Source organism: Bufo bufo, chromosome 8 (genome assembly GCF_905171765.1).
Source record: "Bufo bufo chromosome 8, aBufBuf1.1, whole genome shotgun sequence".
In the NCBI taxonomy this organism is placed as follows: Eukaryota; Metazoa; Chordata; class Amphibia; order Anura; family Bufonidae; genus Bufo; species Bufo bufo.
In genome coordinates, this window is record NC_053396.1 from 227,301,209 (window position 1) to 227,328,922 (window position 27,714).

The 27,714-nt window shown below is 49.3% G+C and overlaps 1 protein-coding gene across 4 annotated transcripts; it reads right to left on the minus strand.

The window, feature by feature from the left end:
- Positions 1–18: 18 nt before the first annotated feature.
- On the minus strand, positions 19–27,092 carry ZNF711 (zinc finger protein 711). 4 transcript variants are annotated; one of them, XR_005773957.1, is made up of 10 exons: positions 26,385–27,092; positions 23,936–24,044; positions 23,320–23,847; positions 20,160–20,321; positions 10,757–10,903; positions 9,756–9,893; positions 6,000–6,047; positions 4,817–4,957; positions 2,435–4,182; positions 19–153 (listed from the first exon to the last, which is right to left on the minus strand). XR_005773957.1 is itself a non-coding variant. In XM_040405847.1 (9 exons), the coding sequence occupies exons 2-9, from the start codon at positions 24,017–24,019 to the stop codon at positions 3,005–3,007; spliced, it is 2,421 nt and encodes an 806-aa protein (XP_040261781.1). In that variant the 5' UTR covers positions 24,020–24,044; positions 26,385–27,092; the 3' UTR covers positions 1,832–3,004. The 4 variants fall into 4 exon arrangements, 3 of the variants coding, with proteins under 3 accessions (XP_040261781.1, XP_040261780.1, XP_040261779.1); XM_040405847.1 differs by lacking the exon at positions 19–153 and having other exon boundaries at positions 1,832–4,182; positions 23,941–24,044; XM_040405846.1 differs by lacking the exon at positions 19–153 and having other exon boundaries at positions 1,832–4,182; positions 20,160–20,318.
- Between the last annotated feature and the right edge of the window lie 622 nt (positions 27,093–27,714).

Genomic DNA, 27,714 nt, shown 5'->3' on the forward strand with positions numbered 1-27,714 from the left:
CACCGACTCGGAGGGAAGTAAAATGCAAGATGCACTCTTTATTTGATGCTCATGAGGAAACACAAATATCCGCACGTGAACATGTACACGCTGTAAGATAAGTTCGTCATTTACACCCACATTACTGCTTCATTTCATAGAGAAACTTTTTATCTGGAATTAAACAGAAAAAAGTGGAATCGATACTTAAAAAAACAAAACAAAAAAAAAACACATAAAAGTCAAAACTGTTAAAAAAAAAGGAAATAACATTTTAAAGTTTTTCATTTTGTACAATTGTGCAAAAAAATAACTAACAACTTGCTGGGAATCGGTCACTGGGGCAGACGCCCATGAATGGGGGAGCCTAGCCCATAAAGCGTTCCTATGGGGTTCGCCCTCCCAAAGTGCTGCTGGGGAATAGAGGGGGAACCTCAGGATCCAGACCCCGGGGAGAAATCCCCGCAGTTACACATCCCATGATCCTTCAGGCCCGGTCATTACTTGTCCTGCGGTCCGTAACGCAGCAGAAGCCGCAGTTTTTGATGCTTGCGCTGCTTCACACTTTTATACTTCCCCTAATAAGAGTCTGCGCCAATGACGGACATCCCACAAATAAAACCACATAAAACGCTCATGGCAGGCTGGTCTTTTCTTGAAATCGCCCTGCTGGTTTATGGGGCGCGGTTTGGTCGGCGGCATGCTCACACACAGAGAAGGGCGCATATGGTCACTGTAAACTGGAGGATCCGCTCCCCCTTTACTGGGCGGCAGCAAAGGGAACATACACTGTACGGGTGACGGCACAGCATGGAATTATGGGTGATTCCAGCAACTGACAACACGGAGCCGGTCATGTGACGCTTAAAGGACAAGTACTGCAGAACTGAGGAACGGGCCAGAATTAAAGGGCTACACGTAATGCACTGAAAAAACTTTCATTCATTAGGGGCAGGGTAAGAAAACTGCACGTCTACCATTGCTTTGTGAGTGCGTTCACTCTGCAGTATAAATAATGATAACTTTTGTTCCGCAGGTCAATGAACATTTTTATTTTTCCGTCAACGGAGCCGTGTGGAGATGTAGCTTTCATTGGTACCATTTTGGGGTACAAATTACTGTTTTATGTCTTAGTTTAGTTTTTTTTTAGGGCAGGAAAACAAAATCAATTCTGGCATTTCTTTTTATGGCAATTGACACATTGGGGGGGGGGGAATAAATAATGAAATGTGTCCATTGTATCGCACGGGTTGTTAGGCTAGGATCACACCTGCAGCAGAGGTATATTGTCCGTCAGAATGCCGCAATCCATAACCAAAACCAATGGGAGTCGGAGGATGCTGGATCCAGTGCTGCAGTACCAGGTTTGTTCAGGATTTTCTCTTTTTTTTTGCTATAATACAGGAATTTGTATTTTAAAATCTTAACTTTTTCCACCCTAGGAGATTAAACCGCTCCTGTGATGTAATATTACACCTCTCTGAGCGCTCAGCAGGGCTGTGTTCACACGTTACAGTGTCAGCCGGCACAGAAGGGGTCAGTGACGTCTCTGGGGACTGAATAAATCTAAAGCCTTGATTACAAAGCCCGATTTTTCGGCAGATGATCGCTAACGAGCGTTCGTATGAAAGCTTGTTGGCCATCATCTTGCAGTGTAAGGCTAGGTCTACACGACGACAATAAGTCGCGTGACAGATCGGGCACAACTACACTGCAACATTTGTCGTGTGACAATTTCTATAATGATAGTCTATGGTGTCGCACTGCGACACGATAGTCGCAGAAAAATACATTTCGAATGAATTTTTGGCGACTGTCGCAGCACGACACCATAGACTATCATTATGACAAATGTTGTCGTGTAGACCTAGCCTAATACGGTCACCGATTGCTTGATGAACAAGCAAACGCTCCATCAGCGGACAATGCAAACCTACAGCCTTAAGGCCACGATCAACAACCTGTGGGTCTCCAGCTGTTGAAAAACTACAACTCTCATCATGCCCTTATAGCTGCAGGCCATCAGGGCATGATGGGAGATGAAGTTTTGCTACACCTGGAGACCCGCAGGTTGGGTTAGATTGGTATAAGGGGGTTTTGTTGGTCTTTGAATGAGTCCAGAGGCTGCAGCACTAGTGACATTCACTGTTGAGGGGACATGGGAGGCCAATCAGCTGTCACCATGTAGAGAAAGCTGATATATTACGCATTCTTATTAATAGGGGTAAGATATCGTATCCAGAGCTAGAAGCGGACAGTTTTACGGCACCGCAGTAGTCGTCCGTTAACAGCCATGACCGCCCCCTGCCGCCCCTCACTCGTCACAGCTGCAGCAACAGAGAGAAAAGTGCTAAATTTCTGCTATATTCTTCCATCTATAGATATAATATATATTTATTTACATATATTTAAAATTAAAAAGGAGGAGGACTCCATTAGACTCATACATACGTACAATAAAACAGGATCCCACCGAACCACATTCCACGGTAATAACGATAAGAAGCCCACACGACGTCACCGGATCTAGCACCTTGGATCTCGCTGCGTTCCACCTTTAGTGTCGGAGAAAGCAAATGCTACTAAATCAATACTGTATCCTGTGACCCTGTGGTGTTAGCAGCGCTGTAAACACTTTATACACAGACGCACGCATCAGATGCGTTTTCAGGGAACAATCGCTTCATTTTGCAGCACACGGAAAATGCAACGTTCAGGCACAGAGTCGAAAACGAGCGATGGTGAACCCTCGGCCAGTCCTACTCAGATCACGCCATTTACATCGGTGGCAGAGGTGCTGGTACTTGCAGTTCTCCTGCGGATGAAGGTGTGCCCATTTCTCACCTAGAGATTAAAACAGACCCCTCCCCCACCTCAGCCCCTTTTCTATAAATCAGCGACGTGCTGCACAATTAAGGATTAACCCCTTCATGACTGAGGAACTCACAGCAAAGTGCAAAAAAAAAAGAAGAAGAAGAAAGGCTGCGGTTCCTGACTGAGGCGGCTGTAATCTTTTGCGCTGCCGTTACATGATCGCCTCCTTGTGGTGCCTCATGATATGCTGATTTTTTTCCGACGGCCTGCGGAATCCCTTCTTGCAGAACTCGCAGCGGTGCGGGTAGTCCTTTGTGTGTATGGAGATGACGTGGCGTTTGAATCCGGACGCGTCCGTGGTGCTGTACTCGCAGTACTGACACTGGTACACTTTCTTGCCGCTGTGAGTTTTCATGTGCTTCTTCAGTTCAAGTTGAAGCCGAAAGCCTCGTTTGCACTTTTTACATTTAAAGGGCAAGTCCTTGGTGTGAACGGAGAGGATATGGCCACTCAGTATGAAGGGGTCGGACGTTTTAAAGTCACAGTGTCGGCACTGGTGGATCTTCTTGCCTTTGTGGGTCTCGCTGTGTTTTTTGAGTTCCGAAGGACGGTGAAACCCTTTCTCGCACACCTCACACTTGTGGGGGAAGTCCTTGGTGTGCACGGATATGATGTGCCGTTTAAGGTCGCTGGAGTTGGTGCTCTTGTGGTCACAATGAGGACACAGGTGGGTTTTGTGACCTTGAAAAAGCTCGGTGTGCCTTAAAAGTTCCTTTTCGTCAGAAAATGCCTGTGGGCACTGTTCACACTTGTAAGGCAAGTCTGTCCCGTGGCGACTTTTAATGTGCGTTTTTAGGTTGGACTGGTCAGCGCACCTAAATTCACAATAGTGGCACAGGTATGGCTTCTCGCCCGTGTGTGTCCTCATGTGTTTTTTGAGCTCAGAAGGGTGCCGGAAACCCTTTCCGCATTCGACACACACATGAGGGAAGTTCTTACTGTGGACCGCCAACAGATGGCGGTTCAGCAGTCCCTGCTCGCTGGTCTCGTAGTCGCAGTATTTGCACTTGTGGATTTTGGGCTCTTTGTCTCGCAGGATGAGCTTGTTGGAGTTCAGGGGGCTGGCCTCGCGGTATCGCCGCGTGTATTCCGTGATCTCGTGCGTCTTGTCCACCTTGCTGCTCAGCTTGTGGCCCTCCAGGTGGTTGTGGAAGCTGACCTTCTTGTTGGTGGTGAAGTCGCAGTCCGTGCACTGATACTTCTTCTTTATCATGTGATCAGGATGATTCTTCATGTGTCGTTTCAGGAAACCTCTGGATTTGAACTTCTTGCCGCAGAGGTGACAAGGGTAGACTGTCAGCGGCTGCCCGTCCGGACCAATGATGACGGCTGAGCGGAAAACACAAAAAGCATTAGACTGAATATTGCAGATGTATTCAACATTCACCAAGGTCCTTGTCCCAGAATTCTGGTGCATGTAGGGGCTTCTTTTTGGCAAAACGCTATTGTATTTATTGATTTATGCCAAAAAGGACAGATGGTTGCGCTTGCTAGACACTTATTCAAGAAGCTGTAAAATGGGCCAGATTTGTTCCTGGAGCAAAATAATGGTCTAAAGCCAAGTAGGAGTTGTCTTAAAATGAGAAAAATGTCTAACTTCATGCAAGATGTGCCAAATCTATCACACAGTGTGTGCGACCGCCTGGTCTATTAGACTGCATTAGTAAATCTGGGCGAGGATCCTGAGAATCACATTATTCTAGAGATGTGCTGTGGCTGCAGATAACCGTATATGGAATACTTATTGTGCAAACTCGGAATTTTTTGCATTTATGGCACTGATAAAAAAAATAATGTTCTGACACAAACGGTCACAAGCTTTACTGTGGGCGCGGTGGATTTTTGGAGAGATCCATAATAAAATGTGAAGAAGGGTAAATGCTTCCTAAAAGCTCGGCTCAGATTTCCTGCAGTCCACGTGACACAGGTCACGTTTTTCTCCTCCTGACTAGTCTGGTGGTACCTGTCTGCCACTGCCTGGCGTCGCCTCTCCTCCTCTTCTTGGCCTTTTGTTTCAGGGCTCTGCTGGTGGCGATACTGTCACAGATCTGCAGGTACTGGGTTGCTGTTCCATTCTTGTTTTCCAGACGCGGCTCCAGGTTTCCTGGGTGCAGAAAATGTCACAATCAGCGTAAAGGTAGAGAATAAAGCCTGGATTGTGCCTGATCCGGGATATAAATCCAGGTGATTCTACATTCTAATTACCGGACATTAGTGTCTTATAACATGTTTGCCACACCAAGAGCAGAATTCACAATTCTGCTGGCTGCCATGTAGAATGTATCTGTGCTATGCTGACAGAGACATATCGTCTCAGATGTATATACACGTACACTTCTATAGGTTTTTGAATATATGACAAAGCGATAATGGGGGATAGCAGGGTCTGTTCCTATCCCTTCCCCAGCTGAACCTGCTGTTCCCCATAACTGCACAAGTAAATGGAGGTGACAGGCTATGGATTACTATTGGGCAGACTAGATGGGCCCAATGGTTCTGGTCTGCCGACACATTCTATGTGACTGCTCCTCCCACACCAGGGTGTTATACAGAGCCCACAGTGCACCATGGAAGACCCTGGGCTGGGACCCCGAACCAGAAAGGAGATGTGTGATGTGGACTAAAGCGGCCATCGGCTGTACTCGATGAGGAGAGGGGAACAAGCTTATAAAAGCAAAGGATCAAACATAGAAATCGGACATGCCTGATCCTTTTCCCATCAGGAGAGTCAAGACACCTCATACACGTTAGATGGTCATCTAATCCTGCTGAAAGCAGAGCGGAGTTTAGGTGACTTTCTACAAATGTGTTTGGACAATATACATGGAAACAAGCAGGATACAGAATGCAGCTCTGGACGTGGCTGGAGTATAAAACAGGATATAACGCAAGGTCAGTACAAGATAAGTGAACCAGCGTTAACCTGTTAATTTAGGGATCCTAATATATACTACGCCTATAGTGCTATAGGGTTCTCTCGGACTGGAAACGGCATTGCATGAAAAGAGCTTAAAACCATCCCCTTGCAGTATGCAGATTTGATGCAGAATGTTTTGCAACTGGGCCGATCAATACCATCCATATAAATAGGAGAGGAGGGTGGGATATTGGTGTACACCTAAATATCTCGCTCCGTCATAACTCACCAGCCTCCTGCCAGTCTCCGTATTTCCGGGGCAGCTCCCGATCATCTCCTACGGAGCAAAAAAACAAGTCACACAAAGTGCAACTCCACAAATAAACATTTGCGTAAAACTGGTGCAAAAACAGTAAAGCAAAGTATATGTGGGTATTTCATGTAGTTTTTACCATTCGTGAATAGAGCCGCATCCGAAGAGGAAACAGACGGTGCTTTAGACCAACCTGCTGTCAGTCATGTCACCTAACAACCCAGCTCAAAACCTGGTCATATAATGAGGTTTGGGGCGGCCAGAAAGGCAGATTTAAACCAGTTTCTGCCGACCATTGCACCTGTTGGTGACATAAAGGAGTGTGACAATTTCCACCCGATGGCAGATCTCTGTTTCAGGCATTGTCAGCGGCTGTAGTTCAAGCCAAACAACAGATCTGCATCCAGTCAATGGAAGCCCAGACCCGGCCGCAGATCTCAGCTGGTGGTCAGATCACAAACCGTGGATGTCTGAAAATCATAAAGTATGATCGGCTGAAAGGATAGGCTATTACTAGAGGATCGGCGGTGCTCTGGACCCCACATCAGCTGTTCTGTACAGCTTCGATGCCATAACTCGGTGCTGGAACTAAGCCGCACAGTCAACATGGCAGTGCACGACGCCCATCACTGTAGAGCTGCTGACCACAAAGCTGACAGTGCTGTGCAGTCCCTTACTTTATGGCAGAATCGTGCATCTGAAGTTCCTTCTTATGCCACAAACTTCTTGTAGGACAACTCATAAAAAGGGTTTAAACGCTTAAGATTGCAAGTTATCACCAATCTACATGATGGGTCAATGGAGGTCTGACCGCTGGGACCCCCACCAATCCCCAGAGGTCGCGTTCCTCCGCTCTGACGGAGCAGCAGGTCGGGCATGCACCTTGCTGCTCCATTCATTCTCTATGGGACTGTGGGAGATAGCCGACTACAGCGGTCAGCTACTTCCTGGGGTGCCATAGAAAATGAATGAAGCGGCGGGGTGCATGCTTAACCACCTGCCACTCCATCAGATTGGGAGAACAGGAAGGATTCAGTGGGGGTCCCAGCGGACGGCACTCTAGCAATCAGTTAGTTACCTTCTAACATGTGGATAAGAGATAACTTGCAAACTTTGCACAAAAATGTACGGCATGTACACTCACCTAAAGAATTATTAGGAACACCTGTTCTATTTCTCATTAATGCAATTCTCTAGTCAGCCAATCACATGGCAGTTGCTTCGATGCATTTAGGGGGGTGCTCCTGGTCAAGACAATCTCCTGAACTCCAAACTGAATGTCAGGATGGGAAAGAAAGGTGATTTAAGCCATTTCGAGCGTGGCATGGTTGTTGGTGCCAGACGGGCCGGTCTGAGTATTTCACAATCTGCTCAGTTACTGGGATTTTCACACACAACCATTTCTAGGGTTTACAAAGAATGGTGTGAAAAGGGAAAAACATCCAGTATGTGGGCAAAAATGCCTTGTGGATGCTAGAGGTCAGAGGAGAATGGGCCGACTGATTCAAGCTGATAGAAGAGCAACGTTGGCTGAAATAACCACTCGTTACAACCGAGGTCTGCAGCAAAGCATTTGTGAAGCCACAACACGCACAACCTTGAGGCGGATGGGCTACAACAGCAGAAGACCCCACCGGGTACCACTCATCTCCACTACAAATAGGAAAAAGAGGCTACAATTTGCACGAGCTCACCAAAATTGGACTGTTGAAGACTAGAAAAATGTTGCCTGGTCTGATGAGTCTCGATTTCTGTTGAGACATTCAAATGGTAGAGTCCGAATTTGGGGTAAACAGAATGAGAACATGTGTCCACCCTCTGATGGCTACTTCCAGCAGGATAATGCACCATGTCACAAAGCTCCAATCATTCATCTCACATTGGTTTCTGGAACATGACAATGAGTTCACTGGACTAAAATGGCCCCACAGTCACCAGATCTCAACCCAATAGAGCGTCTTTGGGATGTGGTGGAACGGGAGCTTCGTGCCCTGGATGTGCATCCCTCAAATCTCCATCAACTGCAAGATGCTATCCTATCAATATGGGCCAACATTTCTAAAGAATGCTATCAGCACCTTGTGGAATCAATGCCACGTAGAATTAAGGCAGTTCTGAAGGCAAAAGGGGATCCAAGACCGTATTAGTATGGGGGCACTAATAATTCTTTAGGTGAGTGTATATTTGTACATCCCCTCCCATGAACCCGCACACACTCGCCCTGCTCTCCAGTAGCACAGACCGCAGTTGAACGCTTTTGCTCCTTCCTTATGAAATGACACTTGTGCTTTTAAAAAAGGTTGGAAGAGTCTACGTAAAAGCCATTTGGTTTAAGACACTTAAAGAGGCCCTCTCACCACTCCTGCCTGTTTTAATAGGTCCATGCATTCCCCATGTACAAAAAAATATAAAAATCACAGAAAAAGAAAGATAAAAACATCCTGCACGGTATGATATATAAATGTGCGGATGTCCGCGGCCATATTATTGAAGAAAATCACAGAAATAAAAGATAATACTGCACTTAGTAAAATAGATGCGAGCATTATATATGGACAAAGTCCTCACTCTGATATGATAAAATCTGAGACACTCAGCCAATATATTTTGATCAAAACACATCTGTGCCCATCTTCCAAGCGCCAAGGTGGTCTCAGGTCAGGCGGGTCCTACGCTAAACCTACCTAAGCCATTGGGCCCTCTATGTTCAGGAGCGCGGACGCCGCACACACGGTGTGCTGCTCCTAGTCACCGCCATGTGCATCAAGCAACCGATGGGAGGAGGAGCCGCACACCCATATGTACCACCTAATCAAGGTGCTCTATTGGATAGGAAGGGCATGTGTTTTGATCAAAATATATTGGCTAAATGTCTCAGATTTTATCACATCAGAGTGAGGACTTAGTAAAGTAGATGCGAGCATTATATATGGACAAAGTGCATTATTACCTTCTTTATGTGATTTTCTTCATTCCCCATGTAATAACAATTCAGGAGCATCTATTCGTATGCCTGCATGTTGTGCCATTCTTTTATTATTCCTGCTAGAAGTTAGAAATGAATTGCTAGCAGTCTGCAGTAAGATATATCAGCATAGAAACGTCAGCACTCCAATGAATATGGTGATATCAAGGTGCCATGTGTGACGCATGGTGAGGATAACACACGTCTACCAGCTCCATACTTGATTCATCCTGTTTCCCCTAATCTTTCACTGGCAACTTGTGTTTGAAAAAGGTCAAAAGTTGACCGAAACGTCACACTGTCACTTTGAGTTGCCTTGCATAAGAAAAATTTAAAAATAAAGACACCTTGATATCACCATATTCATTGGAGTGCTGAAGTTTAAAAGTTGATATTTCTGAGGGCTAGGAACCCACAACCCCAGCACCCATCTAACCGGGACGAGAGGGCCACGCCATTCTACCCATCTAGTCTGCAGTAAGGGTGCAGAGGGGTGTCCCTGCACAGTCTGACTCTATCCAACCAGTGCTGCCATTGTCAGACGGTGACACCCCTCTGCACCCTTACCGCAGACTGCTAGCAATTCAATCATAACTTTTAGCAGGAATAATAAAGGAACGGCACAACATAGAGCCATAAGAATAGAGGCTCCAGAATTGTTATCACATGTGGAATGCATGGAGCTATTAAACAGGCCGGAGTGGCGAGAGGGCCTCTTTAAACACTGCCTCATAAAAGTCCTCGGGGACCACCGATAAGTCACTCACCATAAGCTGCTGCCCAGGCCACGGGAACAAATGTTTTGCTCAAGCTGGAGTCCTCGTTCTGAGCCTCTGGAAGAGAAGCCGCTTCCTCTTCCCCCACGATGACTTCCATGTAGACTTCATCTGCGATTTCTGCGCAGCCTTTGTATAAGAGAGAATATGTTAGGAGTCACCTCTACCACATATCAGATCTTTCTGGACGATAAGAAGCAGGTGGCATTAGAAGAGCCCTGAGATACTGGAGCGGCATGAGCCGACTAATACCCATATACATGATGGGCGTTACTGTCCATTTCCTGGTGTCCTATGGAAGTATAGGACATGAAGTAAAGCAAAGTGGACATTTTGCAAAGGGCCCATTCACACAACTGTATTTTTCTGTCCGCATCCATTGCGCAATTTTGCGGATTGTATGGGGACCCTATTCATTTCAAAGGGGGCTGCAAAAGATGCAGACAGCACACCATGTGATGTCCGCATCTGCACTTCTGTTCCGCGGCCCCGCAAAAGATAGAACATTTCCTATTCTTGTCCATTTTTCGCAGACAAGAATAGGCATTCAAGAAAAGGATGCGCCGATCCGCAAAATGCACACGGCTGTTATCTGTGTTTTGTGCATCCGCAATCTGCGTTCTGCAAAAACGGACACGGTTGTGTGAATGAACCCTAAGCTGTATGAATACAAGTGGTATTTTAGTGTCTTCAAAATGACCCACCGGCCCGGACTTACTAATCTCTCTGTGCTAAAGAGGGCAGCAGATTGGCACAGTTTTGCACAACCTGGGTTTCTAGAGTTTTTCAGCCATTTTTTAAAAGGGGGTGTGGCTTACTGGAAAGGGACGGGGCTTTGTGGGAAAGGGGTGTGGCTAAGACGTATCTTGATATAGTTGGTATAGAGCTAAACAAAAGCGTCCATCTCTGCACCACATCTATCATAAAACATATAAAGTCTATAGGATTAGTAAATCTAGGCCAGAGAAGCCGAACGATGTCCATTTCTTTACCGATGCCATCATCTTCCTGAGAGGAGTCTTTAACAGTCATGTAAACCATCTTCTCTCTCTGCATTCGAGCCAGACCGCTCTGCTCGAGGACGCCAGCGATGGAATGCCCGTTGTGGAAGTCGCTCTCTGTAACGATTTCTGTCCCTCCTGGAAGACGACGTAACAGTTAGAGATACATTTACAAGACAATAGCTTTTCCAAATTCAGGCAACATGGGGACGTGATGCACTCAGCTGAACATAGAGCTATACAGCTATATACTGTGCTATACATGCCGCTATATACTGTGCTATACGTGCCGCTATATACTGTGCTATACATGCCACACACTCAGCTGTACATAGAGCTATACAGCTATATACTGTGCTATACGTGCCGCTATATACTGTGCTATACATGCCGCTATATACTGTGCTATACGTGCCGCTATATACTGTCCTATACATGCCACACACTCAGCTGTACATAGAGCTATACAGCTATATACTGTGCTATACATGCCGCTATATACTGTGCTATACATGCCGCTATATACTGTGCTATACATGCCGCTATATACTGCGCTATACATGCCGCTATATACTGTGCTATACGTGCCGCTATATACTGTGCTATACATGCCGCTATATACTGCGCTATACATGCCGCTATATACTGCGCTATACATGCCGCTATATACTGCGCTATACATGCCGCTATATACTGTGCTATACATGCCGCTATATACTGTGCTATACATGCCGCTATATGCTGTGCTATACATGCCGCTATATGCTGTGCTATACATGCCGCTATATACTCTGCTATACATGCCGCTATATGCTGTGCTATACATGCCGCTATATGCTGTGCTATACATGCCGCTATATACTGTGCTATACATGCCGCTATATACTGTGCTATACATGCCGCTATATGCTGTGCTATACATGCCGCTATATACTGCGCTATACATGCCGCTATATACTGCGCTATACATGCCGCTATATACTGCGCTATACATGCCGCTATATGCTGCGCTATACATGCCGCTATAGACTGTGCTATACATGCCGCTATATACTGTGCTATACATGCCGCTATATACTGTGCTATACATGCCGCTATATACTGTGCTATACATGCCGCTATATACTGTGCTATACATGCCGCTATATACTGTGCTATACATGCCGCTATATGCTGTGCTATACATGCCGCTATATGCTGTGCTATACATGCCGCTATATACTGTGCTGTCTGCAGGTGAGGTGCTGGATTAATTATTATACGAGTCACGTCTCAAGGCTGAAGGGACGAACATTGACTTATGGGATATCTGAAGGCGGAGCTTATTAAGAGCTCATTTGCATCCCTTTCTTCCCAGAATTCCAGAGGAGCATGCATGGCCTATAAGTCTCCTCATGCCAACCAAGGCGTCCTCCATAAGGAGATATCGTATTCCCCAAATACACTCAGCCATACATTCAGCTATACATGCCATACACTTAGGCCTCATGCACAGGACAGTGAAAAAAAAGTCAGTTAAAAACGGTCCCATTGATTTCAACGGGGTCCGTCCGGCCGTGAAAATGGCCAAAAATAAGACATGTCCTATTTTTGGACGGACGCTATTCACTGGTGGTTAAAAGAACGCCCATGTGAATAGCCCCATAGACTTTCACTGGTGCTAAAAATGTGACGGCAGTTACACGGCCATGTTTTACTGTCGTGTGCACGCAGCCTTAGCCATACACTGAGCACGGGCAGGCAGCGGACTTTGTTCGGTACAAGCGTGTGACATTCACGCTCCAATAGTGGAGGACCAGTCACTGGCGCGGTACACAGAAAATGCTGTACGGTAGAGGCCTAGCGGACAGTATTTTGCAGCACTGAGTGATATCCATGCGCTCTACACGTCTTGACATTTAACAAATGCCAGCACACTTTACATCTCTACACGTCAGACTGGAACTGAGCCAGCATCCCCAGTGCTGGATTATCAGACGATCGAACCATCAGATCTACACAAGCACAGCCTGCAGAGGAGACCTGTAGATGCCGGACACAGCGGACTAGCATTTAATGTACAGTACTAGGACTATTTTTGACTACAGACCGGTAGAATACGATTTCCTCTTCACACAGTCAGTGTTTGGTCAGTGATTTCCATCAGTTTTCAGCCAAAACCAGGTGCGGCTCTAAACACAGAACAGGTGCGGCTTAGTGTTGGGCGAGCATGCTCGGCCGAATACCGCGTGTGCTCTAGCGCCATGCTCGAGTCTCCTCCCTGCACGTTTGTTGGCCGCTACACAACCAATAAACGTGCAGGTAAGTACTGCCATGACTGTAGTGCCGTAGCCATGTTGGTGACTGGCATTACAGTGACTGGCTGGCCGGAACGCGTCATCGTGTGCTATATAGCAACCGATAACACGTGTTCAGCTCAGTCTTAGGGCTCATGCACACGACCGTATGCCCTCCGAGACATACGGTCCGCGAGCCGGCCATATGTTTTGGAGCGGCATACATCGTGAGCACGGGAGCGCACAGCATCATAGGTTACTATAATACTGTGCGCATCAGACCGCCCGCGGGACAACTACTATGATATTATGAGTGCAGGACAATAGCCCCGCGGGCGGCCCGATGTATGCCGCTGCGGGACATATGGCCTGCTCACGGACCGTATGTTTCGGAGGGAATACAGTCGTGTGCATGAGCCCTTAGGGAGAGCAGAAGGGAGAGATAGTGTAGGGAGTGAAATAGGAATATTTTAGTTTTAATACTTGTTATAGACCCAAAAGTCCTTTTAATGACTATTGTTGTATCTGGCAGCAATATATATTTTTAGCGCAACCTGCACTAAAGAGCTTGCAATTGTTTGGCCGCTGCAGACAGCGACATTATCTGCGCTACATCTCCTGTATAACGTGTGCGCACCCTAAATATCAGTGACATTCATTCAGTGTAATTTTTAATCAGGTGGTGGTGACAGCGACATTACCTGCGCTACATCTCCTGTATAATATTTGTGCATCCTAAAAATATCTGTTACAATCTGTGTACTTTATTTGCGCATACACTTCCAAAACCTGCGCTACTGTACGTGTGACATACTTGCAAGCATATCAACCATTTAATATGCGCAAGGCGAGCAGTAAGGGACGGGAAAGTGGCCGTACTACTGATGGTGCACGCAGAGGTCGTGGCCCTGGGCGCGGTGACACTGTGCCTGCTACCAGAGCACAAGAAACACACTCATCCATGATACCTAGCTTCATGTCCCAGTTTGCAGGGCGGTGCAGAACACCACTCTCTAAGTCAGACCAGTGCGACCAGGTGGTCGGTTGGATTGCAGCAGATAATGCTTCCAGTCAGTTAAGCACCACCCTGTCTTCCACAAAGTCCAGTCTAAGGCCTCTTTCACACTTGCGTTGTTGGGATCCGGCATGCACTTCCGTTGCCGGAGGTGCCTGCCGGATCCGTAACAACGCAAGTGTACTGAAAGCATTTGAAGACGGAACCGTCTTCCAAATGCGTTCAGTGTTACTATGGCACCCAGGACGCTATTAAAGTCCTGGTTGCCATAGTAGGAGCGGGGGAGCGGTATACTTACAGTCCGTGCGGCTCCCGGGGCGCTCCAGAGTGACGTCAGAGCGCCCCATGCGCATGGATGACGTGATCCATGTGATCACGTGATCCATGCGCTTGGGGCGCCCTGACGTCACTCTGGAGCGCCCGGGGAGCCGCACGGACGGTAAGTATGCTGCTCCCCGCTACACTTACCATGGCTGTCAGGACTTTAGCGTCCCGGCAGCCATGGTAACCACTCTGAAAAAGCTAAATGTCGGCTCCGGCAATGCGCCGAAACGACGTTTAGCTTAAAGCCGGATCCGGATCAATGCCTTTCAATGGGCATTGATCCCGGATCCGGCCTTGCGGCAAGTCTTCAGGATTTTTGGCCGGAGCAAAAAGCGCAGCATGCTGCGGTATTTTCTCCGGCCAAAAAACGTTCCGTACCGGAACTGAAGACATCCTGATGCATCCTGAACGGATTTCACTCCATTCAGAATGCATTAGGATAATCCTGATCAGTATTCTTCCGGCATAGAGTCCCGACGACGGAACTCTATGCCGGAAGACAATAACGCAGGTGTGAAAGAGCCCTTAGTAGCCAAGAATCTGCTCAACAGAATCCTCCCCCTGATCCTCCTTCCTCCCACCATGGAGTCTGGGCAAACAAGTTATCCCACACTCGGATATTCCGAGGAGCTGTTTTCAGCGCCATTCCTTAATTTGGGCCTCTCGCCAAGCCCGCTTTAAGAGGGACATGAGGAGATTGTGTGCACTGATGCCCAAACTCTGGAGCATCCACAGTCAGAAGAAGTCAACGGTGGGGAACGGCAATTAGTGTTTCACAAGGTGGGTGATGATGATGAGACACAGTTGTCAATAACGGAGGTTGTTGTTAGGTCAACAAGTCAGGAGAATGAGCAGAGTGAGGAAGTGGAAGAAGAGGTGGTGGACGATGAAGTCACTGACTCAACCTGGGAAGGTGGCAAGCCGAGCGAGCACAGCAGTACAGAGGGGGGATCCGCAGCAGGCTGGAAGAGGCAGTGGGGTGGCAAAAGGGAGAAGGCGGGCCACACCAAACAGGCCCACAACTGTTCCCCAGAGCCTGTTCCATTGTGGCAATCTCCTTTGCCAAGCGGTAGGTGTTCTGCAGTCTGGCGCTTTTTTGAGGAATAAGTGGACAATAAAAGAAGTCATTTGCAAACTGTGCCGTGCCAAAATGAGCCGGAGCGTGAACACTAGCAACCTCACCACCACCAGCATGATCCGCCACATAGCATTCAAGCACCCTAATAGGTGGGCCGAATGCCTTGGTCCACAATCAGTGTCTGCGGGTAACACCACTGCCTCCTCTTCCCCTGTGTTACGTGCTGGCCAATCCCCTGTCCAAGACGCAGGCCCAGATACCTCCCGCCCTGCACCCGGATCTTCACAAGCACCATCAGCTAGCACATCCACTTCCGTGTCCCAGCACAGCGTACGGATGTCTATACCCCAGGCCTTAGAACGAAAGCTCAAATACCCAGCCACCCACCCACAGACCATAGCATTAAATGCGCAACTTTCCAAATTGCTGGCCCTGGAAATGTTATTATTTAGGCTTGTGGACACTGAGGCTTTCCGCAGCCTGATGGCGGCGGCTGTCCCGCAGAACTCTGTCCCCAGCTGCCAATATTTTTCACGGTGTGCAGTGCAAGCCTTACACCAGCATGTGTCCCGTAACATCATCCGTGCCCTGACCAATGCAGTTACTGGGAAGGTCCACTTAACCACGGACACATGGACAAGTGCTTTTGGCCAGGGACGCTATATTTCCCTGACGGCAGTGGAGGCCGGGAGCGAGTCGTACCCTGGAATGGCACAGGTGCTACCGACGCCAAGGATTGCGGGCCCTACTTCCATCGGGATTTCCACATCCACCTACATTAGTGGCTGCAAACCCCCCCCCCCTTCTTCTCCTTCACTTCCACCTCTGAATTATCCTCTTGCAGCACCAGTCAGTAGCTGGAAGCAGTGTAGCACTGCAGTGGGGAAACGGCAACAGGCCGTGCTTAAGCTGATCTGCTTAGGGGACAAACAGCACACCGCCGCACGGCTGTGGCAGGGTATAAGGGACCAGACTGAGCTGTGGCTCTCGCCACTCAACCTAGAACCAGGCATGGTTGTGTCTGATAATCACCGTAACTTGGTGGTGGCTTTGGAGCTCGGCAAGCTCACACACATCCCATGCCTAGCCCACGTTTTCAACTTAGTAGTTCAGCGGTTTCTCAAAACCTACACCAATTTGCCTGAGCTACTGGTGAAGGTGCGCCGCGTGTGTGCCCATTTCCGCAAATCACCGACAGCTTCAGCCGGTCTGTCAACGATGCAGCAGCGATTTAACTTGCCAGCTCACCGACTGTTGTGTGACGTGAGCACGCGCTGGAACTCCACGTTCCACATGTTGGCCAGGCTTTGTGAGCAGCAGAGGGCAGTAGTGGAATACCAGCTGCAACATGGTCGTCGTCTTTCCAGTCAGCTTCCGCTATTCACAAGCGATGAGTGGGCATGGATGTCTGACCTCTGTGAGGTTTTACACAACTTTGAGGAATCAACACAGATGGTGAGCGGCGATAGCGCTATTATCAGCATTACCATCCCACTTCTGTGTCTACTCAAACGCTCGCTGCTCACAATGAAGGAGGTCGCTTTGTATGTGTAAGAGGTGGAAATGGGGGGGGGGGGGGGGGGGGGGGGGAGACAGTACACAGGGTGATAGCCAGACCATTTCAGTGCAAATTGGATGATGAGGAGCAGGAGACGGTTGCCTCCGTTACAGAGGGTAGTACCCATGGAAGTTTTATTTCATCTGTTCAGCGAGGATGGGTAGAAGAGGAGGAGGAGATTGAGAGTCATCCTCCTGATGAGGACAGCGAAGTCTTGTCTGTTGGTACTCTGGCACACATGGCTGACTTTATGTTAGGCTGCCTTTGCCGTGACCCTCGCGTTATACGCATTTTGGCCAACACCGATTACTGGGTGTTCACCCTTCTCGACCCCCGCTACAAAGAGAACGTCTCATCTCTCATTCCTGTGGTGGAGAGGACGAGAAAAATGCTGCAATACCAGAAGGTCCTTGTGGAAAAATTGCTCCAAAAATTTCCAGCTGACAACGCTGGTGGCAGAGTCCGTAGTTCCTTGGGCAACCGAGGCGGGGAGACAAGGGGAACACACAGCAGTTGTAAGAGAGGCAGGGCAACACTCTCCAAGGCCTGGGACAGTTTCATGACACCCCGCCAGCACCCTCACCCTGATGCGCGACCTAGTGTCACAAGGAGAGAAAAGTTTTGGAAGATGGTGAAGGAGTACGTAGCAGACCGTGTCAGCGTCCTCAGTGATCCCTCAGTGCCTTACAACTACTGGGTGTCCAAGCTGGACACGTGGCACGAACTGGCGCTCCACGCCTTGGAGGTGCTGCCCTGCTGCCAGCGTTTTGTCAGAGCGGGTATTTAGTGCTGCTGGGGGCATAATAACTGATAAGCGCATCCGCCTGTCAACTGAAAATGCTGACAGGTTGACTCTTATCAAAATGAACAAGGCCTGGATTGCCCCCGACTTCTCTACTCCACCAGAGGAAAGCGGCCGAACATAAAGGCACTTTACATGTGGCTTCTATGGTGTATTGGATACACTGTATTCCCATGCACCCCTTCCACCACAAACAAGGGTATATGGTTCAATCTCCCTTTACTCGTCCTCCTCCTCCATCATATCTACATGCTTATTAGGCTGCCCTCGCTCCTAATGTTTTAGAGGGTCACCAGCAGGCCCTCGCCCCTAATGTTTTTGAGGGTCACCAGCAGGCCCTCGCTCCTAATGTTTTAGAGGGTCACCAGCAGGCCCTCGCTCCTAATGTTTTAGAGGGTCACCAGCAGGCCCTCGCCCCTAATGTTTTTGAGGGTCACCAGCAGGCCCTCGCTCCTAATGTTTTTGAGGGTCACCAGCAGGCCATCAATCACAATTTTTCAAGGCTGTGTATGATGCCCTCCTTTATGTGTAATAAAGGGTGTATTGGAGCGCCGGTTCCTTGTAGTTTTTGGCGGCCCTTTCACTTAGTGCAGAGGCTTTATGAGTGTAGGAGTCCCACTACATGAAGAATTGTACCACAATGTGAATGAGGCCCTCCTTTATGTGATATACCGGTTGTATCGGAGCGCCTCTTCCTTGTAATTTTTGGCAGCACTTGCACTTTATATACAAGTAAATATACAGGAAAGTCCAATGAATAAAGATGAATGGCGGCACTCACCTAACGTTGCAAAATGTTTATATTTATTTATGGCCATGTAACTTGCGATTGTATCATGTTTTGTATCCCTCCTCTCTGCTGAAATAAAAGGACATTTTGCAACGTTAGGCGAGTGCCGCCATTCATCTTTATTCCTTGGACATTTGCCTCTTTACCTTTATGGCTGAGCACCACTTGTTGCTGCTTCTCAGTGATCACCCGAATATATTGTGTCTCAGATCCAGATCCAGGAGCTATGGGATTTGTAGTGCCACCAAAGAATGTTTCCTAACAATTTTTCCTCTAAAATTGATTTTATCTTCGGTTTGGTGCGTATTATTGTCAGTCTGTAAGTGGCGCACTACTCGGACAACATCGTTCCTAGCAGTGACCTGGGAGTCCAAGATACATCCAGCCATCCTCCCCATGCTGCTCCCGGACCATTTTGGTGGTGTTTCCATCAATTTCTGACCTTTTCCTGTGATCCAGACGCCCTCCCCTCTTCAGAGCAGGGGGTGCCTGGTTTAATGCTCGGGTTCTCCCATTGACTTCCATTGTGCTCGGTAGAGCCCCTGAGCATCCCATCTACTCGAGCACCGGAGCACTTTGGTGCTCGACCAACACTAGTGCAGATCTTTCTCTTATACCTTATGTCTGTGGAGGCTCCAGTCCTGGTTTTGGCTCACAATCACTGATGGAAATGACTGACCAAACACTGACATGTGAATGAGGCTCAAGACTGTAGTCACATCCAAAGACTTGTCAGTTTCTGGTTACAAGAGAGCAGTGCATTGTGGGAGCCTGATGGCGGAAGTCGTTACCAAGAGCAATAAACAATATTTAAAAGCAGCTCTGGATGTGATTGCAGAAGACAAATGAAATAAATTCACACATGAACAGTAAAGTATTAACATTGTTACTTGTAGATTTAAACTGCGAAACATTATAACTGGAGATGAGCGATATTCCGGTTTTGAAATTAGTTTGCGATTAGTGTTATAGATTCTGCTACCACGGACCATAACACAATTCTATGACGGAATGCCTTTAGAGGACTCCCCTGCATAACGGAAACGGGACGGATCCGTTTTGCAGCCCATAGACTTCTATTATGATGGAATGAATAACGGAATGCCTCTAAAGCCATTTCAGTCATAGAATTGCGTTATGGTCCGTGGTAACGGAATCCATAACGCAATTCACCTTTTACCAGTAAACAAAGAGTGAACGAATTTCAAATTATGAAATTCGCTCATCTCTAATTATAACAAAGCAAAATTCCACTTTAAAGGGCGAATGCTGAAATCAATGATCAGGTCTGAAACTAACGGCAGCCCTGCAATCATCTCTCTGCCCCTACACAGACCTGCCTAGAACGCCGTCCTATGGAGACCCCATCATTTTTTTCTGCTGCTCATCCAATAGCTGCAACGGTGGAGACATTGTGTGGAAATAAAAGCTGTGCATTCAGCGGCGGATCCGAGGCGATAAGCGGCAGCGAGCGGATACAAGGTAATACATATTCACAATGGATGATTTCGCGGTGAGATGGTTTGATGGGCGCGTGTGAAGTGTACTGACCTATTTCCACATCATCATCTGCCTCCGCTTTGAATATGTAAACTTTAATCACCTCTGAACCAAACCCATCTTCTTTAGACGCCACATCCCCATGGGAAACCTCTGTGCTGATTTTCAGAGGAGCGCTGCCGATGCGTTCTAACTTGTCCCCGACGTCGTCTACTGCACAAAGAAAATGTATTCACATCACATTAATTAAGAGGAGAGACAGCGCGCGGTGAGAACAGCGGTGGGACACCTGTAACAGGACATACCTGTGCAGAGCGATGTGCAGCTGAAACCTGCATGGAACCCTTGGGGATTATTCTGCTGATCCGTTGCAGAAATACTTCCCATGTTCACCTACCTACCAACCTGCCTTACGGATGGGCCAAGATAAGCGCAAGCACCAAACCTGCACTCTTACACCCTCTCACACAAACTACAACCTGCCGTCACTATTCTCCAGGGTGGAAATCTCCCAGAATTCCCTGCTGGTTCAGCGCAGCCGCAGCTTCCTCTGGTGTTCTGCATTTATACCAGGCGCTGTGCAGTCCTCTGATGTAGACTAACCAACTGCCCCGCATTACAGGAGCCCAGGAAAGGCGGCTGTCCACAGTATTCCAAAAAATACTGCAAACTTGTTCCCAAAATCCCCTAAATAACTTGTCTGAGATCCTATAATACAAGAGCGGCCAGTCTTCTCCTACAACAGATAACTGCACAGTACCTGATGCATGTCGTAAGAATAGGCTCTGTGCAGACACTGAAGAGGCAGGGAGTGCTGGGAGAGATCAGCTAGGAAGCCAGCAGAATAGTGAGTGCAGCTCTGGAGTATAATACAGGATGCAACTCAGTACATGTCGTAGTTTTATTCCGGCTGCCTCTCGGCAGGTTTGCCTTGCTGCGGCCAGACCTCCAGCCCGCCCCCATTATAGTCAATGGGGCCGGAGCCGACTTCCGGCGGCGCGGTGCACTAGCGGCAGCACGGATCCGGCAGACTATTGACCCGCCGAAAGAGCCTGCCGGAGAAGGATGCCGCTAGTGTGAAACTAGCCTAAGATGAGTAATGCAATATATTTATACACAATTTGTGAGTCACATGATTAATTTCTTTTTGCTAGAAGCTAATGGATACTCATTACAGCTTAAACCGGCATAATGCCTGGTAGGGGTGATCCAGCTGACTAAAACATACACCTTTGTTTTCCTGATCTGTCTTGAACAAATCATTCCTTTAAAAATATGTACATTGGGGCTTAAGTGCACCGAGGGCAGGCACTAGCCACTCAGTGCACCTTAGCTCTTACTCTCTGCCTCCATTTAAGTGACAGGGCCAGGCATCACGTTTGTCATTTTGCCTGGCCCCGTAACCTCACGCCGGCGTTGTTCAGCTCATTCTCGGCGCATGCACAGTATTCTTCTTTGGAATGGGGCCAGAAAAATAAGATGTTGTGCGCATGAGCTGAACGACCAAACGGCGAGATTACAGGGGCAGGCAAGATGACGAATGAGACCTGTCTGTGCAGAACAAGGGCCTGTCAATCAAGTGCTCTTAAAGGGAACCTGTCACTGGGATTTGGGGTATAGAGCTGAGGACATGGGTTGCTAGATGGCCGCTAGCACATCCGCAATACCCAGTCCCCATAGCTCTGTGTGCTTTTATTGTGTAAAAAAAACGATTTGATATATATGCAAATAAACATAAAAGAGTCATATCTTACTTGTGTGACCATAGAAGAGTCATATTTGTAAACTCTGACTCATCTGAGGTTAATTTGCATATGTATCAAATCGGTTTTTATACACAATAAAAGCACACAGAGCTATGGGGACTGGATATTGAGGATGTGCTAGCGGCCATCTAGCAACCCATGTCCTCAGCTCTATACCCAAAATCCTGGTGACAGGTTCCCTTTAAAGGGTCACCAGGCTTTCAAAACAGAGATATATGAAAGGTTTAGATCAGTGGGGGTCTGAGTGCAGAGACCCCCACTGACTGCCAGAACAAGGAGATAAAAGGGCGCGCATATCATGTTCTCCCATCCATAGTCTGTCCCCTGGAGCGAGTGTGATATGCGAGCTCTTCTCTCTCCTCATCCTAGCGATCGGTGGGGGTCTCAGCACTGAACCCCCCCACCAATCAAAACCTTTATTATGTTTCTATGACATATCAAAAGTTTTATGAAGACTCAGTGATCCTTTGAGCGCTACATCAGAGAGATGAAGCTCCTTCCTCTATGAAGAGATCAGCACAGAATTGTAGAATTACTGAGATGTGCTCAGAGCGCGGAGGTGAAGTCTTTAAAGCATTTACAGATAACAGGAGGACTATATGTGTGGTGGGCACTTACACAACCAGCGTGCAATGGCATGTGATGGGACAGGCCTAATAATCTTTCGGGGTCATGAGGAATACAAGCTTAAGGAGCCCGGCATGAAATCTGGGCTCTCCGAGTTTGAAACCTCAACCAAAAACACTGTAAATAAAAAAAAACACAAGGGCAGGATTTAGAAAGCCTTCACGTCAGTCCTGATGATGTCACTACCCCCTCCCGAGAACCATTCATTCCTGTACTAGATAGCCCGGAGCATGAATCAGGCTCGAGGTGTCTTTCGGACATCCTTCTGCTTGCTGCGGCTGACAGAGGACTATGGTTACATTCACACTGCAGGTTCCTGACATAGCCATACGGTGGCATCCGTCCATTGTAACCGCACAATACAGGAAGCCTCTGTATGGAAGGAGGTATCAGACTACGGAATTTCATGTAGCAGGGTATGCCAGCCCCGTGGAGGTGGCACGCTCTGCGTGGCCTATGGATACTTCTGGTGCTTGCTCCAGAAGCTTTCACATCCCATTCAGCAAATGGATATTGCAAATTGCAGTGTGAAAGGAGCCAAACTTGTCTATGTCGGGTGTTGCCCAGAAACTTTCCTGTGATGTATCAGGGTGGTCAAGAAGCCCCTGGGGATCTGAAGGATGGGGAGGACGCATTGGGGAGCAGGTAAGTACATCATATGTACATGTAGCTAGCTATTCAGCAGTCCGGAGGATGGCGGACTATTAACCTCAGGGACGGGGAACGTCAGACTGTGACTAAATTGAGACCCCACTTATAGCGTTAGGGTGGAGTTTCCCTTTAAACTGTGGGTTTTTTTCAGACAGTGCTTTACTTACATGATATCATCAGGTAATCTTCAGCTGCACCTTTCATATCATCATCATCCTCCGTTTTAATGGTCATGGAGGAGCCGGCAGCCTGGATGTCGGGGGAATGGGTCATGACGTCGGCGTCACAGCTGGCCACCAGAACCTCCTGGGAGACCATGGTGGGAGATCCCGACATCGCATCCTGCACCACTTGGGCCAAGTGACCATCGGTTCCAGCGACAAGATCGGCCACAAACACTTGGTCAGTGACAGTTTCGGTAATAATGTCAGATTCCAAGACGTGATGGCTGCTCTCCAGCAACTCCTCCTCAATCGCGACATCAGTTTCCAGGACGGCCTCCGGTACAATGACGTTCTCTGTAACGTCGTCATCCTCGCTGATGATGTCCGGGCCCTGCACAACGTCATCCGTCAGCTCCTCCTGCGCCAACGTGATGTCATCATCCGTGATGACATCGGAAACTAACACGGCCTCTGGAACAGAGACGACAATGTGGTCGCCATCAACATGGGCGGTGCCCGCCATCCCGGACACTGCGGAGACAACCAAGGGAGATACAAGAGGATCAGAGCGCTCATCACAACCTCAATGAGAAACGGCCACACTCATCTCATCACTGACCGTACCAAAGTCCTGCATGATCATGGCGTGGGGGATTCTGGCCTCTTGTATCTGGAGTTCCAGCCCTCCACCTCCCGGATCCATGGTTATTCCCAGTCATTCACAAGACCTGCCAGAAAATAAAGCCAGGGGTCAGTGGAGGTCCGAGCTCTGGGGGCTTATACACTTCTTCTGCTTCCCAGGTCGTGGTCAGTATGAAGCACCATCCGCCTGATGTGGATTTATAGGTCCCCTAAATAGTAGCCCAATAATTTACTTAGTGGCGGGAGGGGGCTACAAAACAAGGCATCAATGAGGTGTTTACACAGGGTTAAACTAACGGGCACAAAGAGCTCCTGGAAGCAGAGTGCGGGGTCTATTTGAAAGGTACATGTGGGGTGTGTGCAGCGAGTTGCTGTCCATTCTCCATCATTATGGGGTGACGGGTACACAGTAGGGGGGGGGGGGGTGTCGGGTACACAGTACAGGGGGAGGCGGGGTGACGGGTACACAGTACAGGGGGAGGCGGGGTGACGGGTACACAGTACTGGGGGTACACAGTACTGGGGGGGGTCGGGTACACAGTACTGGGGGGGTGTCGGGTACACAGTACAGGGGGAGGCGGGGTGACGGGTACACAGTACAGGGGGAGGCGGGGTGACGGGTACACAGTACTGGGGGGGTGTCGGGTACACAGTACAGGGGGGGTGACGGGTACACAGTACAGGGGGTACACAGTACAGGGAGGGGTGTCGGGTACACAGTACAGGGGGAGGCGGGGTGACGGGTACACAGTACAGGGGGAGGCGGGGTGACGGGTACACAGTACAGGGGGTACACAGTACAGGGGGGGGTGTCGGGTACACAGTACAGGGGGAGGCGGGGTGACGGGTACACAGTACTAGGGGTACACAGTCCTGGGGGGTGTCGGGTACACAGTACAGGGGGGGGTGTCGGGTACACAGTACAGGGGGTACACAGTACAGGGGGGGTGACGGGTACACAGTACAGGGGGGGTGTCGGGTACACAGTACAGGGGGAGGCGGGGTGACGGGTACACAGTACAGGGGGAGGCGGGGTGACGGGTACACAGTACTGGGGGGGGTGTCGGGTACACAGTACAGGGGGGGGGTGACGGGTACACAGTACAGGGGGTACACAGTACAGGGGGGTACACAGTACAGGGGGGGGGTCAGGTACACAGTACAGGGGGAGGCGGGGTGACGGGTACACAGTACAGGGGGAGGCGGGGTGACGGGTACACAGTACAGGGGGAGGCGGGGTGACGGGTACACAGTACAGGGGGAGGCGGGGTGACGGGTACACAGTACTGGGGGTACACAGTACTGGGGGGGTGTCGGGTACACAGTACGGGGGGGGGGTGTCGGGTACACAGTACACGGCGGGTGACGGGTACACAGTACAGGGGGGGGTGTCGGGTACACAGTACAGGGGTGATGGTATATTACATGGAGGTGTCAGTGATGTATTAGCGTCTTGATGATGAGCGGCCACAGCTGTGTAAGAGATAACATGGAGGATGAGGGGGGGCAAATAGATATCATCTCATCTACACATAAGAGGAAGTTTGGGGTCTCTGGGTTTGGGGGGGGGGGGGGGGGGGGGTCTCAACCAAGGTTCTTCTGTCTAACAGGCCCAGGCTGTACAGGCAGGAATTGGGGGTGTCCTCTCTCTCCCTCGCTTCACACTGTGCTCAGGGACTAGGTAAGGATTTGGGGGGCAGGATTCGGGGTCCACCATCTGACAGGCCCAAGGTATACAGGCAGGACTTTGGGGTGTCCTGCGACTCCCACTCAGTGCTCAGGAACTCTGGAAGTGGATTTGGGGGTCCCCCATCTAACAGGTCCAGGCTTTATGAGCAGAATTTGGGGGTGTCCTCCCTGGCTCCAGTCTGGGCTCTCCTATCTGACAGGTCCGCACTGTGTGGGCAGTATTTAATGGGCAGTATTTATTGGGGTGCCCTCCCTGGCTCCAGTCTGGGCTCAGGGAATGAGTTAGGATTTTGGGGTCTCCTATCTGACAGGTCCGCACTGTGTGAGCAGTATTTATTGGGGTGTCCTCCCTGGCTCCACTCAGGGACTGGGTTAGGATTTGGGGATCTCCTGACAGGTGCAGGATTTGGGGGTGTCCTCCCTGGCTCCACTCTGGGCTCAGGGACTGTGCAGGCAGGATTTGGGGGACCCCTATGGAACAGGCCCTGGCTTTATGGGCCGGGTTTGGGGGGTGTCCTGCCTCCACTCAGTGCTCAGGCCTCGGCCTATACCCAAGGTTTGGGGGTTTAGTCCTGGATGAGCGGCCCGTATATCTGGGGGTCTCCTCAGGAGGGCCTGGGGTCATTCAGCCAGGACCCCCCACCTCAGCCCGGGCCTCCACGGACAAGGGCGGCCTGTAAATGGAGGAGCTGGCGTCCCCGGGCCGCGGCCTGTCCTCCTCCGATCCCTCCGGTTACCTGCCAGGGTCCGGGCGTCCTCTCTCCGCCGGGGTCTCGGGTCTACGGATCAGGGGGCTGCGGGGGCCTCGGCCAATGAGCGAGGGGAGCGGGCGCGGCCTTCTCCTCCTCCCCCCGGCCCGGAGCGGCCTCCTCCCCTCCGCACCTCACGTCACTGGCGGCGGCGGAGGAGCAGGGAGGGAGCTGAGAACCGGCGGCTCCAGGCCGCACCGCCCCCACTCTCTGACAGCTGCAGAGCCCGGACTGACAGTCACCTCATCCCCCTTCACAGCCAGGTCGTACTACAACTCCCAGCATGGCCACTCCTCGTCAGGCCGTGGGCTGGTGCCGCTGTAATGTGAACTGGGCCTCCATTATCTGGTCAGGAGGAGAAGACGGACGACAAAGGTTTCTCCGTGACAGAAAACCGGCGCAGGCAGTCAACGGAGCTGTTGCCCCTAGCAACCAGTGAGCTCGCTGCTCTCATATTAAAGCCTTCATGTGATTGGTTAACCTCAGCTCCAAAACTGATCTGATTGGTTGCTGTGGCCGCCTTAGTACAGTTTAAGCAGTGATCTGATTGGCTGCTATAAGCAGCGCAGTGATTCAATTGGTTGGCCTTCTACATAAGCTGTTATTCTATTCAAGCATTCACGTGATTGGCTGCTACTGACCGCTTCTCTAAAGACTGATGTGATTGGCTGCTGTGGCCACCTTTCTAGAGAATAAAAGCAGCGCTTTGCTGCAATTAGAAGCAATGATCTGTCAAAGCCCTGATTTAATTGGTTGTTGGCAGCCACTCCTCCTCATTCCCCATATTTTGGTTGCTATGGACGATTATATATATATCTTAGTGCTGGCACACTAAATCCTGATCCAGGGTGACTTGTAACCAATATGGATAAAGATGCTGTTACATCCAGTGCTGTCTCTTCTGATTGAAGTTCACTTTGCCTTTTCTTCTCCATCCTGGCCCAGACCGCCATGATGACCTCTTCCAGCCATGACTCGTCTCTACAAACTCCCTGCCGAAGCTCCTGTTGCCCCCACACAGGATAACACCCCCTCTCAGTGCCCCCCACTGTCACTACCAGAGCTTTGGGACGTTCTCACAGCTCTGTTTCTCCACCCCTGTGATGATGTCACTACTAGAGCTGGGAGGAGTTCTCACTACTCTGTTTACTTTTGGTTTCTTTCACCACAGCTGTCCTTCATGTGTTTGATTTTCCTCTCTTTATATCACCCCTCCTCCTATGATAGGATGTGGATTATAGTTCTCACTTCAGTTGTAGCTCTTGCTTTAGTTTCTTCACTTGTAGCTATCAGTTCACTGGACCTGTGTTCTGCTGCA

Excerpts from the sequence above, each read along its gene's own strand:
- ZNF711 (XM_040405845.1), bottom strand. The coding sequence starts at position 24,035 with ATGACTGGGAATAACCATGGATCCGGGAGGTGGAGGGCTGGAACTCCA. Across the intron at positions 20,322-23,319 it reads AGATTACCTGATGATATCAT|TAGACGACGTCGGGGACAAG; the intron begins GTAAGTAAAGCA and ends TTCTTTGTGCAG. Across the intron at positions 6,048-9,755 it reads GGCCTGGGCAGCAGCTTATG|GAGATGATCGGGAGCTGCCC; the intron begins GTGAGTGACTTA and ends TTTGCTCCGTAG.